General features: G+C 53.3%; 1 protein-coding gene across 1 annotated transcript in view; it reads right to left on the bottom strand.

Annotated features, from left to right (window-relative positions):
• Window positions 1-17,086, bottom strand: part of UBR4 (ubiquitin protein ligase E3 component n-recognin 4) — a gene marked incomplete at its 5' end in the record, with an annotated part of 94,000 nt that overhangs the window by 72,301 nt on the left and 4,613 nt on the right. The window contains 20 exon segments of the mRNA XM_083375656.1: window positions 782-952; window positions 1,090-1,314; window positions 1,487-1,634; window positions 1,800-1,870; window positions 2,589-2,780; window positions 3,342-3,405; window positions 3,629-3,817; window positions 5,192-5,390; window positions 6,362-6,462; window positions 6,914-7,015; window positions 7,155-7,364; window positions 7,967-8,124; window positions 8,464-8,561; window positions 10,341-10,465; window positions 10,953-11,182; window positions 12,730-12,852; window positions 14,096-14,278; window positions 15,398-15,526; window positions 16,486-16,565; window positions 16,810-16,942. Coding sequence (XP_083231782.1) covers window positions 782-952; window positions 1,090-1,314; window positions 1,487-1,634; window positions 1,800-1,870; window positions 2,589-2,780; window positions 3,342-3,405; window positions 3,629-3,817; window positions 5,192-5,390; window positions 6,362-6,462; window positions 6,914-7,015; window positions 7,155-7,364; window positions 7,967-8,124; window positions 8,464-8,561; window positions 10,341-10,465; window positions 10,953-11,182; window positions 12,730-12,852; window positions 14,096-14,278; window positions 15,398-15,526; window positions 16,486-16,565; window positions 16,810-16,942 — 2,931 coding nt within the window.

The raw sequence follows: 17,086 nt of genomic DNA on the forward strand, positions 1-17,086 counted from the left end.
CCTTTTCTTTCTTTCCCTCCTTCCTCTTTCTTCCCTTTTCTTTCTTCCCTTTTTCTTTTTTCTTTCCTTTTCTTTCTTTCCTTTTTCTTTCTTCTTTCCTTTTCTTTCTTCCCTTTTTCTTTCTTTCTTTCCTCCCTCCCTCTTCCTCTCCTTTTCCTTCCTTCCTTCCTCTTTCTTTCTTTTCTTTTTCTTCCCCTCCAAAAGAGGCACCAGATCTTACTTCCGGGGGGGGGCGTATCTTTTCCACTCCCCTACAGCACCGACAGCCCTGCCCCCCCCCGCCCCACTTCTTTTGCGGCCGAAGGAAATGCCTCCGCGGCGGAGAACGCCGCTCCGGCCGGTATTTTTTTCCCGGAAAGGCCTCGGACGGCAAAAGGGGGGCCGGGGGACGCCGCAGAAGAAGCGGGCCGGCGAGGAGAGGCAGGCTGCAACGGTAAGCGGGGGTGTGGGGGCACATGGGGCAGCTCCACCCCCTCCTCGCCCTAGCTTCATTTTTAGGTGTGCACCCCGCCCCAAAACTAGGGCTTTGTTTTTGGGGTAGGGCTTATGTTAGCTCCCCCTCCCCACCCCACCCCCCCAAAAAATCGAGGCAGGGCTTATTTTCGGGTAAACCCAGTATTAACCTGGAATTCTTGACTTCTGAAAAGCAGCCCTGCTGGGCACCTGAGTCCAGACGAGAGGCCTGGCTCTGAAGGATGGAACGAAGGGGGCTTTTCTGGAGGGTCTCCCCTCCAGCCAGACCCCCACTCTTCCCCCACCGGGCACCCGCTGCCCTCCTCACCATCAGCTGGTCGGTCATTTCCACTGTCTTGTCCAAGGTGTGCAGCTGGTTCAGGGCCTGCTGGGCGCGGCCGCTGCTGCCCATGGCCGAGGCTTGCTGGAAGTTGATCTGGATGGCCTCCATCAGGAAGTTGAGGAGCTCAAGGACCAAAGAGGCAAAGGAGAAGTTGGCCTTGGGGGGGGAGGCAAGGACAGGCGGGGGTAAGAAGACTTCCTGGCACCCTGACCGCTCTACACACACACACACACACACACACACACACACACACACACACACACACACAGAAACAGAGAGAAAGGCGCACAAACCTGGGCCTGCAGCTGCTCCCGACAGCCTTCCACGTTTCTGCAGAGGCAGCTCTTCTTGGGCTTGTCTTCGTCGCCCGGCCGGCCGTCGCTGGCGGAGGACTTGGACTTGTCTGTGGGCGAGGAGCTGGAGTGGCGGACGCTCTCCGAGACGCGGGGTTCGCTTTGGAAAGCCGACTCCTTCAGGGTGGAGCTCATGCCGCTGCTGGGGGTCCGCTTCACCAGGGCCTGGAGGAGGAGGAGGAGAAGCACCGTGCAGGGACCTCAAGTCAGACTCGGCCGTTTGGCACAAAGCAGGATTTTATTTATTTATTTATTTGGATTTATATACCGCCCCTCCCCGAAGGGATAACCCTAACCCTCACCCCCTCCTCCTTGAGAATTCGGCCGCGGGACCTACCAGGCAGCTCCCGTCCTCCTTGGCCCCGCAGTCGCAAAAGAAGGATCCGTACTTGGCGTAGGAGATCTCGTGGTCTTTGTGGCAAACCTTGGCACAGACGGTGCAGACGCCGACGCCGTCCACCATCTTGCAGGTGTGGCAATGGTACCTGCCGAGGTAGGAACACAGCAGGCCAGGGAGGCGAGGGGGGGAGAAAATGAGAGACAAAGCACTTTGTGACAAAGCAGACAAAAAGACACACACACACACACACACACACACACACACACACACACACACACACGTTCGGTTAAGGCAGGAGGGGGAATCTCACCAGTGCTGGTTCATGAATTCCTTCTGCGTGATGGTAAAGGTGCAAAGCTTGTTGCAGAGGGAGTCTTCGTCCTGCATTCGCAGCCAGGAGGGAACAAATGGGTTTTAGTTTAAGGCAGGGGGTCTTCCAACCTGGGCCCTTCATGACTTGAGGACTTCAACTCCCAGAATTCGAGCCAGCATGAGGGAACTTATGGCCCCTTCATGACTTGAAAACTTCAACTCCCAGAATTCCTGAGCCAGCATGGGGAGTAATGGCCCTTTCATGACTGGTGGACTTCAACTCCTAGAATTCCTCAGCCAGGCACACGAGTCTGGCAGTTGAAGTCCGCACGTCATCAAAGGGCCACGTTGGAAGACCCCCATTTGGAAGAGGTGTGGTTGTGAAGCAGACCACTGCCGGGAGTTCGATCCTGACCGGCTCAAGGTTGACTCAGCCTTCCGTGGTCGGTAAAATAAGGAGCCAGATTGGGGGGGGCAACATGGCTGACTCTATAAACCGCTTAGAGAGGGCTGCAAAGCACTCTGAAGCAGTATATAAGTCTAAGTGCTATTGCCATACACTACCTGAGCTGTCTCAACACAACTGATAGAATACGTTTGCTTGCCAATTATTTCTACGGAGAGCAAACGTGCATGAGAAACTCTCCCTTCTCGAAATACTCAGCCAGACATGTCTTGAAGGGAAGGCCCACAGCTCTCGGCGAGGACCCCTCTCTGGTTCCAAGGCAAAAATATTGCCCGGGAATATTTAAGGGCCCAGCTGGCTGGGTTCCCCCGGCCCGCCTACCGAGTCTTCGGCCTGCGAGTCCTCCTCCTCCACCACCAGTTCTTCCACCCAGTCGGAGTCCACTTCAATGGCCCGCTCTTCTCCGTCCACCGACAGGTGGCTGGTGCCCTGGGTGCCGCTCTGGCTGAGGGCGCTGGTGACGTCGGCCAGGTAGGAGACGATGTGGCAGGTGCACTCCAGGATGTTGACGTGCTGCAAGGGAAAAGGTGGGGAAGTGGCTTGGCCCGCCTTTCCTGACCAACGCCAGAGGGAAGCAGAGGCACACAACGGAGCCCCGAATTTCTGCCGCAAAAGCAAGGAGTTTTGTCCCCATTTTGTGACCCTTTTTTGGGGGGGCCACGGTTACAAAGCGAATCACTGCAGTTGTTAAAAAGTTAGCCGGGCAGCTGATAAGTGACTCTGATTTCCCTCGTCAGACTCTGCTCGACGGAGGGGAATCGCGTCACCCCCGGGACTCTGCGACCGTCCCAAATGCGAGTCGGTTGCCAAGCGGCCGAATTGCAACCGCGGGGGAGGCCGCGACGGTCGTTAAGGGTGGAAAAAAATGGTCCTGAAATTGCTTTTCCCCCCCAGTGCTGTTTTAACTTCGGTCCCTAAACGAACGGTCGTAACGCGCCGACCATCTGTTAAACGCTGCCTGAGGACAGGTTGAGAGTTGAGTTGAGTTGCCTTTAGCCCTTTCCAAAAAAGGAACTGGACTTGCGAAGGGTCTCCATTCTGAGCAGAGGGGGGGGAGGCAGGGGGGGCCCTCACCTTTCCGTGCATGATGCTGGCGTTCATTTTCTCAACCACGTTCTTCTGTGACAAATATTTCTTGCTGAGAAAGGCAAAGAAAGAAGGGATTGAAGGGGAAACGAAGCTCCAGAGCCCCAGGATCTGGACTGGGAACTTCTCAAGGAGCCCTCTGGCTGGAGACCCACCCCCCCCCAGGCAGAGTTCCCAGCTAAAGAACAGGAGAAACCCCTTCCGAGGCCGGTCTCCCTGCCCTCGCTCGAGCGGCACGGCTGCGTCCTGGTCAGCTGCCCTCCTGCCCCTCTTACCATCTCCCCAGCCAGTCCAGAGCCGCTGTGTGCAGCTGGAGGTGACCGGCTCCTTGTCCGGCCCCGGCCAGGGTCGCCATGACCACCATCAGCTCCGGAAAGCCCGTCCCGTCTCCGTTGGCCAGCATCTCTGTAGCCATGGGAATCAGGGTACTCAGCAGGACGGTGCAGGCCCCCTCGCCAACTTGACTGGAGTAGGGAGGAAGGAGGTAAGAAGGCATTGCGCCGGGTGGCCAAGAGGCGCATTTTTACCCCAGAATCCCAACTAACCCCAAGGATGGGCTCCACGTCTACGGAGACATTGAGGGCACGGTTGCCCCAAAGGGGCGTTTTTTAAGAAGTAACTGGACTTCCTTGTTTTTCCTTTGAAGACACTTCGCTTCTCCTAATGCCTCCTTAAGTAACACCAGCTGCCTGCAATTAGTGCAGGTTCGAGTCCCACCAGGCTCAAGGTTGACTCAGCCTTCCATCCTTCCCAGGTAGGTAAAATGAGGACCCAGATTGTTGGGGGCAATTAAGCTGACTTTGTAAAAATGCCGCTTGGGGAGGCCCAAAAGCCCTAATAAGCAGGCATATACATAGAATGAAGGCTACTGCTAAGCACATTGGTTTGTGCTTAAATTGTATGCCGCCCTGAGTCTTCGGAGAAGGGCGGGATATAAATGGGATTAAAATAAAATAAATAAAATAAAGAAGCTTCTTCGGCTCTGACCGGATGGTGGGGGAAGGGAAGGATTTATACTCCTTGCAGACAGCCGGTCGTTTGCGTTCTTTTAGAGGGTCGTTGAGGCCACTTGGAGGTTTGTCTGTGTCCTCGGGGTCAACTCCGGGGAGCCTTCTTGGAACAGCTGAAAGGAAGGCGGCTCCACACCCATTCACCCCAGTCAGGTGACCCCCGAGGACACAGGTCAACCTCCAAGTAGACTCAATGACTCTCTAAAAGGATGCAAATGACCAGCTGTCTGCAAGGAGTATAAATCCTTCCCTTCCCCACCATCCAGTCAGAGCCGAAGAAGCTTCTTGGGTGAGAAGCGAAACGTCTTCAAAGATAAAACAGGGAAGTGCAGTTGCCTCCTGAAAAAAGCACCTGTCAACGCTGCTAACATCAAAGGTCGTTGCTTGACAAGAGACGAAGAAGTGGCTATTTCATACATTAAACTCGTGCATTGCTTTAAGACTTGTGTATTGCTTCAGTTTAAGGTTGGGAGGGGGGACGAGGAGGATTGCACCTTTCAAGGCCATCTCTAACTAAGAAGATCAGGCCTTGGTGGGTCTTCTAATGGGAAGGGAAACTTGATTCTTTAAATGAATTGGAGAATATGATTAACGACAAAATTAGAAAGGTGGAGAATTGCGGGCGGAGGTTTCAAGATTCCAGCTTCCTTCGAAGCAAGCGTTTGCCGGTGTATTAGGCTGAATAAAGGACTTTTAAGGTAAAGAATGCCGCAGAGTCACTTGAAAAGCCCACACGCTGGAAACGTGACAGCACCTTTTGGGGCAAGAATGGGCTCTGTAGTCCCAGCCCGCTTGGAGCTCCGGGGGAGAGCCTAGGCCCGTTCACACCTGTTTTCCCGCACGATGTAGGTCGTCAGAAGCTGGAGCAGCTGCCGGTTCTCCTGCACCATCTCCAGCTGGTCGGACTCCTTGGGGGGTGAGGTGGTCATGCGCGTCAGCCACGCCTGGAGGCGCACCGGCTCCACACAGGCCAGCTGGGCCAAGGAACCGCACAAGCGCAGAAGGCTGGGGTTTGGGCTCTTCTCGGCTAAACGGGGGAGAAAGAGGAGGGAGAGTCAGCCGTTAGCTGGTGCGGGGCTTCTGTGGGCGCTGAAGGACAAGATTCGGGAAAGATCATATTCAGTTTATTTATTTATTTATTTATTAGTTGAATTTATATACCGCCCTATTCCCGAAGGACTCAGGGCGGTTCACAGGGCAAGTTAAAAACAATACAAAAGAGAGAATAAAATAAAATTAAATTAATACAGCCCACAATTAAGATAACGTTAAAAATTAAAATTTAAAATTAATTTAATTTAATTTAATTTAATTAATATAATTTAAAATCCCTCAGTCCAGGCCAGACAATTCAAACCACCAGGTTTTTAAGTCCCGGCGAAACGAGCGAAGGTTTGTTTATTTTATTTTATTATTTATTTTATTATTTTATTCATTCATTCATTCATTCATTTATTTTAAAAAAAACCACCCCTTGTATTTTGAGAGGAACAATATCACCTCCCACATGGGTCCAAAGCTTTGCTACACAAGGTAAGGTAAAGGTAAAGGTTCCCCCGCACATGCGTGTTAGTTGTTTCCGACTCTAGGGGCCGGTGCTCATCTCCGTTTCAAAGCCGAAGAGCCAGCACTTGTCCGAGGACGTCTCGGTGGTCATGTGGCCGGCATGACTGTACGCCAAAGGCGCACGGAACGCTGTTGCCTTCCCACCGGAGTGGTCCCTGTTTTTCTACCTGCATTTTACGTGCTTTCGAACTGCTAGGTTGGCAGAAGCTGGGACGAGTAACAGGCGCTCACTCTGCTACGCGGCACTCGGGATTCGACCCGCCAAACTGCCGACCATCTGATCGACAAGCTCAGCGTCCTAACCCACCGAGCCACCGCGTCCCTACACAAAGGACAGTGCAAATCTGCTGCGGGGGGGGGGGGAATCTTTATTTGGCAGCTGCGGCCCTGTTCATCTGCCAGGCAGAACTGGCATAGGTATTGAGCACTCACTTAGCTGGAAAAGCTTGGTGAAGAATTTCAGGACGCGGTTGCAGAACTTGGCCGAGAGGTTCTCGTTGGCAGTCGCCATCATGATCTGGACCAGCTCTCCACTGCTTGGGAGAAATATCGGGGGGGGGAGCAAAATATGAGGAGGGGGTCCCAGGCTTTGCGACAGCCGCCTGCCCCAGCTCCCCGCCCTGTCACTCATGAAGATGGGGTTCGACGGCAATTTCCCCACTCCTGGGTGCCCATCCCGAACCAGCAGAGTTTCTAAACCACCCCCCAAAGTGGGCTAATAAACCCTTTTGAAAGATACGCTGTGCTAGGGGCATCCAACCTTGACAACTTCCAAGACCTGTGGACTTCCAACAACCAGAATTTCCCAATTCCTGGGGGAATTCTGGGAGATGAAATCCACGAGTCTTTAAAGACGCCGTTGCACGGAACACTCCGGCACTATACAAATAGGGCGATTAAACGGGGGGAAAAACAAAACAACCCAGTGCAGAGAAGCAACAATTCAGAAGAGCTGATAAAAGCGGGAAGAACAAGCAAATCCACCTTTCTGAAAAAAACTCCTCCATGGCTTTCCGGGCCTGGCTGCTCTCCAGCTGTTTCTCCAGATGTTGCAGGCATTCCTCCAAGATGGCTTCGTCAAGGCCGCTAAAGAGACAGGGGGCAGAGTTTCGTTCTTGGGAAAAAGTTTCTCTGAGTCCCGCAAAGCTTGGTGGGGGGGGAGGGGGAGAGAGAGACTCGATCCGAGTTTCAGATCGCTTCAGGTGAGAAACCGAGGCAGGCTGACCTGTTTGGGTCGGAGTGGTTGGCCAGAATGTTGTAGCAGCCCATGATCAGCTTCTCGTAGACCCGGGAGAGGAACTCGTCCGATTCCGCCGGGCCCAGGATCCTCTCCAGGGAATTGCTGCTCATCTCAGCCACGCTCTCCGTCCCGGTCTCCAGCAGGAGAGGCAGCAGCGTGCGGATCACCTGGGGCGGGTTCAGGTCATCGGACCAGCTGGAGAGGAGAGGGCAGAATTAAAAATCCCCTGGGGAGAAAGCCTGGGCAACAGCGCCACCAGCGGCGCAGTGGTTAGAGTGCAGCACTGCAGGCTGCTGCTGCCGACTGCCGGCAGTTCGATCCTGACTGGTTCAAGGTTGACTCAGCCTTCCGTCCTTCCGAGGTCAGTAAAATGAGGACCCAGATTGTTGGGGGGCAAGATGCTGACTCTGTAAACTGCTTAGAGAGGGCTGTAAAGCACTGTGAAGTGGTATATAAGTCTAAGGGCTATTGCTATCTTCCTTCCTTCCTATCTTCCTTCCTATCTTCCTTCCTATCTTCCTTCCCTCCCTCCCTCCCTCCCTCTCAATGGTTAGGATGCAGTATTGCAGGCTGACTCTGCCCACAGCCAGCAGTTCGATCCTTCCATCCTTCCAAGGTCGGTAAAATGAGGACCCAGATTGTTGGGGGGGGGGCAACAGGCTGACTCTGTATAAACTGCTTAGAGAGGGCTGGAAAGCACTGTGAACCAGTATATAAGTCTAAGGGCAATTGCTACCGTGAGCAGCAGACTAACGGGGGTGGGTGGGTGGGGGTTTAAGGGACTGCCCAGGACTTACACCACAAGATCTCCGGTGAGCCTGACCAAGGAGAGGAGGGTGTGTTTCAAGGAGGCCGCCAAGGGAAGGCTCTGGCTGCAGAGGGTGCCCAGGTGCGCGGCCTGAACGGCGCTGATGTAGCTCTCGGCTGGAATTGTGTCGTTGGCAAAGGCGTTGCGCTGTAAAGGCAGACAAGGAGGTGGGGTGGGGGTGGGGTTAGGGTTCGAGTTAAGATTTTTCCAAGTCTTCAGAGAGTGCTGCTGCCACCGGGCTGGCAAGAAGGCCAGAGACCGCTTAATCGGGATCTTTCCCAGGCCCAGGACTGCCGGCAGAAATATGTCTGATCTGCCGAAACGACCCCGGGGCCCGACTGTCCGCCACGGGAGGGAAAGAACAGCCCAGAGGGAGAAGGGAAGAGAGAGAGAGAGAGACAGACAGACAGACAGACAGACCAGGCCCCACACAGCGTCCTCCCGCCCCCCATCGAACCCAAGAAGGCTGCGAAAAGGCAGACTCACCCAGGAGCCAATGTTGGGGAACTCGTTGGTGTGAATGCTGTTCCAGGATTCGCAGAGCGACTGGACCGCTGACGGCAAATTCTGGATCAGAACCGGCCCTGCCCAGCAAGAAAACAGAGACCCTCCAAGTCAGGAAGCTGGGAGAGCAGCGGAGTTCTCCCCCTACCCTCCGCGCTGGCCAATTCAAGCCTTAACGAACCCTCCAAACAAACAAGGGCCAGCAGCGGCTAGCGGACCGAGGAGAGGTTCGACATGGCTCCTTCCTACCACGAGGAGCTGAAGACGCTCAGCGCCACTCTGCTGAGTACGGCCGGGGCCATCCAGCCCGAGACCCTCCGAGGAGACCACCCCCTCTCCCCAAGGGCTGAGCCCAAGGCCGACTTCCTGGATTGCAGGCCAGCAGCAAGAGACCCACTCGGATCTAGCTTGCCTGCTCAGCTGGCAGGCTTTCCCCGCGGCAGCTAAAGCTGAGCTATGCTGCCGCCTCCCAGTTACGCGCGTTCCTCAACTTCAAAACGGCCGCAGCTGAGCGGGGGCCCCCCACCCAAAAAGATTCTGCCGCTAAGCGAGGCGGCTGCTGAGCTTTGCCCCGTCTTGCCACCTGCCTTGCCGCCGTTTGTTACAAGCGAGCCCTTGGTTGATTTAAGTCAGCCGCGCGGTTGCGAAGCAAATACGGGCTTCCCCCGCTGACTTTGTTCGTCGGAAGGTGGCCAAAAGGAATCACCTGACCCCGGGACACTGCAACCGTCGTTAAGTCTGAGCCGGTTGCCAAGCTTCCGAATTTGGATCGCCTGACCCTGGGGGTGGCCCAACGGTCGTTAAACGTGAAAAGAGTCCTAAGTCCCTTTTTTGTGTGTGTGCCGTTGTAACTTCGAACGGTGACTAAACGAAGAGATGCTATTTTTATATAATTGTTTCTCTGTGTCCCGAGCGTCACTGTACTTATTCCGGCTTAATTCTCTTGCATGATCTCTTTTAGTTGTAAGTGCATGGAGCAGCAGCAGCAGCAGCAGCAGCAGCAACGACAACATGCAAATGTGCTGTGTTTTCCCCCCAAAATAAGACCCACTCAGAAAAAAAAAGCTCTAGCCTAATTTTTCAGGATGCTGGTAATTTAAGCCCCAAATTAAGCCCCAGTTAAGATCAGCAGCCAGACGGACGCATTTAGTACCGTATTTCCCCAAATGTAAAACCCTAGTGTGATTTTTCAAGATGCTGGTAATATAAGCCCCCAAACGGTCTTCCCAGTTGCAATTGTAGGGCTGTGAAAGTTGGACCCTAAGAAAGGCCGAGCGTCAAAGAATGGAGGCCTTTGAACTCTGGTGCTGGAGAAGACTCCTGCGAGTCCCTTGGACTGCAAGGCGATCAAACCGGTCAGTCCTAGAGGAGATCCACCCTGACTGCTCTTTGGAAGGCCAGATCCTGAAGCTAAAACTCAAATCCTTTGGCCACCTAATGAGAAGGAAGGACTCACTGGAGAAGAGCCTAATGCTGGGAAAGGTTGAGGGCAAGAGAAGAAGGGGACGACAGAGAAGGAGGAGGCTGGATGGAGTCACTGAAGCAGTAGGCGTGAGCCTAAAGGGACTCCAGAAGATGGTGGAGGACAGGAAGGCCTGGAGGAACGTGGTCCATGGGGTCGCGATGGGTCGGACACGACTTCGCAGCTAACAACAAGATCATCAGCCAGATGCAGTTAGTACCGTATTTCCCTGAATACAAGACCCAACCGGAAAATAAGCCCTAACGCCTAAGGGATATCTTTTGGAGCAAAAATGAACAGGAGACCTGTTCTTATTTTCAGGGAAACGCGGTAAATTAATAAATAATAACAACAACAAATAATAATAAAATAAAGCTGGAGCCAGAAGGGGGCTTACCCAGAGTGTTGGATTTGCAGCGACTGGAGCCAATCGCCAGCACGGCCGCGTATCCTTGCAGCTTCTCTTCGGTGGGCTTGTTCTCGGCACAGCTGTCCTCGGAGAGGCTCTGCAGCAGGTAAGATCTGCAGTGTGAGAGAGCGGGTGAGAGTGAGAGAGAGACAGCGAGAGAGAGTGTGAGAGAGTGAGAGAGAGCAAGAGTGAGTGTGAGACAGCGTGAGAGTGAGTGTGAGTGTGTGTGAGTGAGTGTGTGAGAGAGTGAGAGAGCGAGAGGGAGTGTGTGAGAGTGAGAGTGAGTGTGAGAGGTGTGTGAGAGAGAGCATGAGAGAGTGAGAGTGAGTGTGTGTGTGAGAGTGAGTGCATGTGTGAAAGAGAGAAGAGAGAGGGAGAGAGCGTGAGAGTGTGTGTGAGTGAGAGTGAGGGAGAGAGGGAGAGTGTGAGAGCATGAGAGTGAGAGTGTGAGTGTCAGCGAGAGTGAGAGTGAGTGAGTGAGTGAGTGAGTGAGAGAGAGAGAGAGAGAGAAACCCAGCTGTGCCTCCACCACACCTGCCGGGCAGAAGGCGGCCCCACGGCCAGGGCAAAGGGAGGCCGGCCGCAGAGCGCCCCAGCTACCTGTTGAAAGTGGCGTAGGTGTCGATCAGCTGCAGGGCGGCTGGCAGCAGGTTCTTGGTGATCTCCGAGGACTTGTGGGGGTCGGTTTCGGCCGCCAGCTTGGAGAAGTGCTCGTCCAGGGAGACCTGGACTTTGGAAATGGCCGCATCCAGAGTGTAGATGGACTGCAAGCTGGGAATCTCCTGCAGCTGAAGGATGGTGGTGCAGTCGATGCCGCAGAAGGAGGAGATCTTGGAAAGGAAGGAAAGAAGAGGATCCCTTGATGTCTCCGGAGATGCTCCCTCATCCATGTCAAAGTTGTCCCAAAGGTCCTTTTCCCCCCCACGAGGCAACTGGACTTTTTTGTCTTTCTTTGAAGAGGTTTCGCTTCTCGCCCAAGAAGCTTCCTCAGCTCTGACTGGATGGTGGGGAATGGAAGGATTTATACTCCTCGCAGAGAGCCGGTCATTTGCATCCTTTTAGCGGGTCGTTGAGGCCACTTGGAGGTTTATTTGTGTCCTTGAGGTCACCTGAGTGGGGCAAATGGGTGCATAGCCTTCTGGAAGCTGCCGAAAGGACTGTGTTGCAGCCTGGAGACAGATGGTGTCGCATCCCACCATCTACGACACAGACCTTCCAACTGTTCCAAAAAGGCTCCACTCAGGTGACCCTGAAGGCACAGGTAAACCTCCAAGTGGCCTCGACGACCCGCTAAAAGAAGGCAAAGGACCAGCAGTCTGCGAGGAGTATAAATCCTTCCATTCCCCACCATCCAGTCAGAGCCGAAGAAGCTTCCTGGGTGAGAAGCGAAACTTCCAACGAGAAAGCAAGAAAGTCCAGTTGCCTTGTGGGGGGGGAGGAAGCGCATCTTTGGGAGAAGAGGATCGCTTACAGAATTGTTCCCCTCCTGGCTAAGGTGGGACCTGATCTCTCGCTCTGCTCCAACTCAGCAGGCTTTCTCAAAGCGGGCAACTTGGGAGATGGGTGGACTTCAATTCCCAGAATTGCCTGGATTCTCCTTCCGGTTGAGCATCCTGGGAGGATGGGGATGTTCCGGGCAGCCTGCTCAAAAGAGCGCTGGGCCAAGAATAAATGCCTGGCAACTGCAAGATAATCTTGCCCTCTTCCAGGGTGGAAGAGGCAAAGGACCAGTTTTGCAACTTCGGCTCTCAGTGGGATGGCCAAAGGTCTAAAGCAGGGTTTCTCAACCTCAGCAACTTTTACCATGTACGGCTGGCCGGGGGATGCTGGGAGTTGAAGTCCACCCATTTTTCAATCTGCCAAGGCTGGGAAGAACTGTTTCTAAGAGATGCCACTCGCTCAGCTATCCTGTGGCTTCTTAAAGCAGGGGGGGTCTTCAAACTCGGCCCTTTGGATGACTTGTGGACTTCAGCTCCCAGAATTCCTCAGCCAGGCTGAACGCGTTGGAAGTCCACAAGTCATAAAAGGGCCAAGTTTGAAAACCCCTGCCCTATACCATCGTAAAAAAAAAAAGTTTAAGCCGGCGGTCTTCAAACCTGGCCCTTGGATGACCTGTGGACTTCCATCTCCCAGACTTCCTCAGCCAGGGGAATTCTGGGAGTTGAAGTCCACAAGTCATCCAAGAGCCAAGTCTGAAGACCCCTGTCTTAAAGGAAATCCTCCCCGCCCCGCAGATCAGAATGCTGTATACCAGCGATCGCACGACCACCACCACCAGCCCCGCAGATGCCACGCTGTGAATAAGCAAACGAGAAGGTGGAAGTGTTGTGTTTTATTCAACAACGCCCGCCCCGCCCCACCCCGGGCGTGAACGCACCTGCCTTGCAAAATACTCCTCTGCAATCTCCACGTCGTACTTGACGCAGCTGCATTTGGCAGACGTCAGCTCAACCAAGGAAGAGGCGTGCTCCGGCTTCATCCCTTGCTTGATGAGGTGGTCCTAAAGGGGAAGCCAGGGAAGAATTAGAATTTCTTTCTTTCTTTTTTTTAAAATTTAAATTAAAAAGACGAGATGGGCCGAAGAGAAGGGAATGGCGGGGAGTGTGAGGAAGCGGATTCTGGGAAAAGTCGCTCTGGCAGACCCTCCTGGAGGGAAAAAAATAAATCTCAGACCGGTCGGTCTCTGGATTTATCACAGCCTTTCCCCACATCTGGACATACGGGAAGTCCTCGAAGTTACGACGACAATTGTGGCCAGGGTTTAATGTCGCGATGGAATTTGCCAAGTGGTGTTCTACCCCATTTGAGGAGTTTTCTTGCCACGTTTTTTTTTTAAGTAAATCATCGCAGTTAGAATAGGATAGAATAACAGACTTGGAAGGGACCTTGGAGGTCATCTAGTCCAACCCCCTGCTCAGGCAGGAAACCTTATACCATTTCAGACAAGTGGCTGTCCAGTCTCTTCTTAAAAGCTTCCAGTGTTGGAGCATTCACAGCTTCTGGAGGCAGGTTGTTCCACTGGCTAATTGTTCTCGCTGTCAGGAAATTTCTCCTTAGTTCCAGGTTGCTTCTCTCCTTGATGAGTTTCCATCCGTTGCTTCTGCCTTCAGGCGCTTTGGAGAATAGCTTGACTCCCTCTTCTTTGGGGCAGCCCCCGAGATATTGGAACGCTATCATGTCCCCCCTCACCCTTCTCTTCATTAAACTACACATACCCAATTCTAGCAACCGTTCCCTATATGTTTTAGCCTCCAGTCCCCCAATCATCTTTGTTGCTCTTCTCTTTACTCTTTCCGGAGTCTCAACATCATTTTTACATCATGGTGACCAAAACTGGATACAGGATTCCAAGTGTGGCCTTACCAAGGCGTTGTAAAGTGATAGTAACACTTCACCTGATCTTGATTCTGTCCTTCTGTTAACGCAGCCTAGATCCGTGTTGGCTAAATTTGCTAAAGCCACATGGTTGTGAAGTGAATCTGGCTCTCCCCATTGGCTCTGCTTGTAAGGACGTCGGAAAAGGGGATCACATGACCCCGGGACACTGCGACCGTCATAAATGCGAAACAACGGTCAAGCATCTGAACGTAGATCACGTGACCCTGGGGATGCTGCAACGGTCGTGTAAAAAAAAAAATGGTCCTTTTTCCAGTGCCGTTCAAACGGCGAGTAAATGGACTGTCGTAAGTCGAGGACTGCCCGTGTTTTCCAGCCCTGCCCAGCCCTGCCAGAGGAGCGTCTACCTTGATCCAGTTGACGTAGGAAGGGATGTGGAGGCGGGAAGACCAACGCAGGGTGTGGAGAATGTCGCATTCCCGCATCTCCGGGCTGTTCATGGCCAGCTGGTTCATGTAGCTCTTGGATGGGGGAAGGAGGCCGAGGACCCGCCAGAGGATCAGGAAGTAGTACTGAAGTGCGCAGGCCTCCTGCGAGAGAGGGAGGGGGAGGGAGAGAGAGAAAGGAGAAAGAAAAGGGAGGGAGAGATGGAGAGAGGGAGAGATAAAGGTGAGAGAAAAGAGAGACAGAAAGAAGAGAGAGAGAAAGGAGAGAGAGAAAGTGAAGAGAGAGAGGGAGAGAGAAAGGAGAAAAAGAGAATGAAAGGAGAGAGAGAGAGTGCAAAGAGAGAAAGGAGAGAGAGAGAAAAGAGAATGAAAGGAGAGAGAGTGAAAAGAGAGGGAGAGAGAAAAAGGAGAAAAAGAGAATGAAAGGAGAGAGTGCAAAGAGAGGGAGGGAGAGAAAGGAGAAAAAGAGAATGAAAGGAGAGAGTGCAAAGAGAAGGAGGGAGAGAAAGGAGAGAAAAGAGAATGAAAGGAGAGAGAAAGTGAAAAGAGAGGGAGAGAGAGAAAGGAGAAAAAGAGAATGAAACGAGAGAGTGCAAAGAGAGGGAGGGAGAGAAAGGAGAGAGAGAAAAGAGAATGGAGAGAAAGTGAAAAGAGAGGGAGAGAGAGAAAGGAGAGAGAAAGGAGAAAAAGAACGAAAGGAGAGAGAGTGAAAAGAGAGAGGGAGAAAGAGGAGGGAGAGAGAGAAAAGAGAATGAAAGGAGAGAGAGAGAAAAGAGAGGGAGGGAGCGAGATGGAGAGAGAAAAGGTGAGAGAAAACAGAGAGAAAGGAGAGGAGAAAGAGAGAGAGTGAAAAGAGAGAGGGAGAAAGAGAAAGGGGAGGGAGAGAGGGAGAGAGAAAGGGGAGAGAAGAGGAGAGAAAAGACAGAGAAGACAGAGAGAAAGGAGAGAGTGAAGAGAGGGAGAGAGAGAAGAGAGAGGGAGAAAGGGGAGGGAGAGAGGGAGAGAGAAAGGGGAGAGAAGAGAAAGGAGAGAAGAGAAAAGAGAGAGAAGACAGAGAGAAAGGAGAGAGAAAGAGAAAGGGAGAGAGAGAGAGAGAGTGGAGAGAGAGAGAGAGAGAGAGAGAGAGGGAGAGAGAGAGAGAGAGAGAGAGAGAGAAGGGTTAGCGCCTGGTCAGCCGGTCCTTCTGCCGCGGGAGGGGGGCCGGGCCAGGGACGCTCCCCTGCTGCACCGGGGGCCCGGGTCCCCCGACTGAGTGTCCCTTACCAAGGCGGTGACGCTTTTGTTCTCCGTCCGGCGGAGGGTGTCAAACTGGGAGCCGGCAGCCAGCAGCGACGCCAGGGCCGAGTAGAGCTCGTCGTATTTCATGCTTTTGGAGAACAGGACTTCGCACGCCTGAAAAGGGAAGCGGCATCTCCTGACCCGGCTGGTCCAAATTTCACCTCTGAATAAACCAGGCTGTCGCCCCTCCACTCTCTCCCTCCCCCCCCCTACCCGGGCACCTGCCAGAAAAAAACACAGACCTACAACTCTGGCCTGGGGGAGGAAGCAAGAGGCACCAGGAATTCGAACCCTGGGCCAGAGGCCGGGCAAGGCCAGCACGGGTGCTTAAGAGTTATGACCGCAAGGGAGCCCCACTTTAAACCCCTCGAGGGGGGGGGAAAACTTCAGCACAATTCGGACAACAACAGAACAGAATCTGCTGCCGCAATAAGATTCCTCAGCCTTCAATTATTTATTTATTTATTTATTTATTCAATTAGTTTTATATACCGCCCTATTCCCGAAGGACTCAGGGCGGTTGGCAGGGCAAAATTGAAAAGACAATATAAAAGTTGAAGTAAAAATAGAATTAAAATGAATTAAATTTAATGAATAGCCCAACAAATTAAAACAAAGTTTTAAAAACTTAAAACCCCTCAGTCCAGGCCAGATAGATCAAAGAACCAGGTTTTCAGGTCCCGGCGAAACGAACAAAGGAGGACAATTCCTTTCCTTTCCCCCCCCCCCGCTTTTTTTTTAATTCACATTTTTTTTTAAAAAAATGTTCTTTCTAGTTTTGGTTTGCCTCTTCTTCATTCCCCTCCCCCGCTACTTTTCTAGGACGGTCGCCTACCACCTGCCATGTGCCGATGTGCCACAGGTGGTACCCGTGCCACTGGTTGAAAAGCCCTGGGGTCTAGCGGGCTCGATCTGGACCCGCCAGCCTATCCCCCCCCCCCTGAAGAGGATGGAGGATGCTCAAAATGAACCAGCCAACTTCCTTGCAGCCTTTCCGGGGACCTACGTGTGGGTGGGTGGGGGTCTCATCCAAAGGAAGTGAAGCGAGAGCTGGGAAGGAAGAGCCGCGTTACCGTGCTATCCAGGCGGTTCAAGTCGTCCTCGGAGGCTTCCGGAGACAGGATGCAGTAGAAGCGAGGCTGGGGGGCTGCGTCTGGGAGAGAGAGAGGGGGAAAGGTTTAAATTCCCGAGACGGGCCGCTAGCCCTGCCCGGCCTGCTCCTCCCCGGCCTGCTCCTTCATGGACCGCTCGGGCTGGGGATTTTGCCTGCTCCAAAGGGCCAGGCGGGGAAGACGGGGTGAAACTCTGCAGCTGGCTTCTCCGGAAGGGGCTCTCGGGGGGCCCCGCTGTCTGCCTGTCCCGTTGGGCCTCAAGATTCCCGGGTAGCCCTTGCGTACCAGAGGGACAATGCTTGGACCAGTTTTCTTCCACTTCCTTGAAGCCGTGGTAAAGCGGGGAAAAAGCCGGTCGGCTGACCTCCTGGTTCGCGCTGGACCAAACGACGGGAGGGGTTAAGAGGTTGTGCTGGACCTGGAGAGCAGAGAAAGGCGGCAGGAAATAAATATGGGGCAGCCGGGGTAATTCGAGAAGAATCTGCTTTGGGCTAGGAGGGTCCAAGGAAGGAAACTTGCTTTTCCTATGCTGATTGTGGTTTATCTAAATGGAGAGAGCACC

The sequence above is a fragment of the Vipera ursinii genome (assembly GCF_947247035.1).
Source record: "Vipera ursinii genome assembly, chromosome: 17".
Classification (NCBI taxonomy): domain Eukaryota; kingdom Metazoa; phylum Chordata; class Lepidosauria; order Squamata; family Viperidae; genus Vipera; species Vipera ursinii.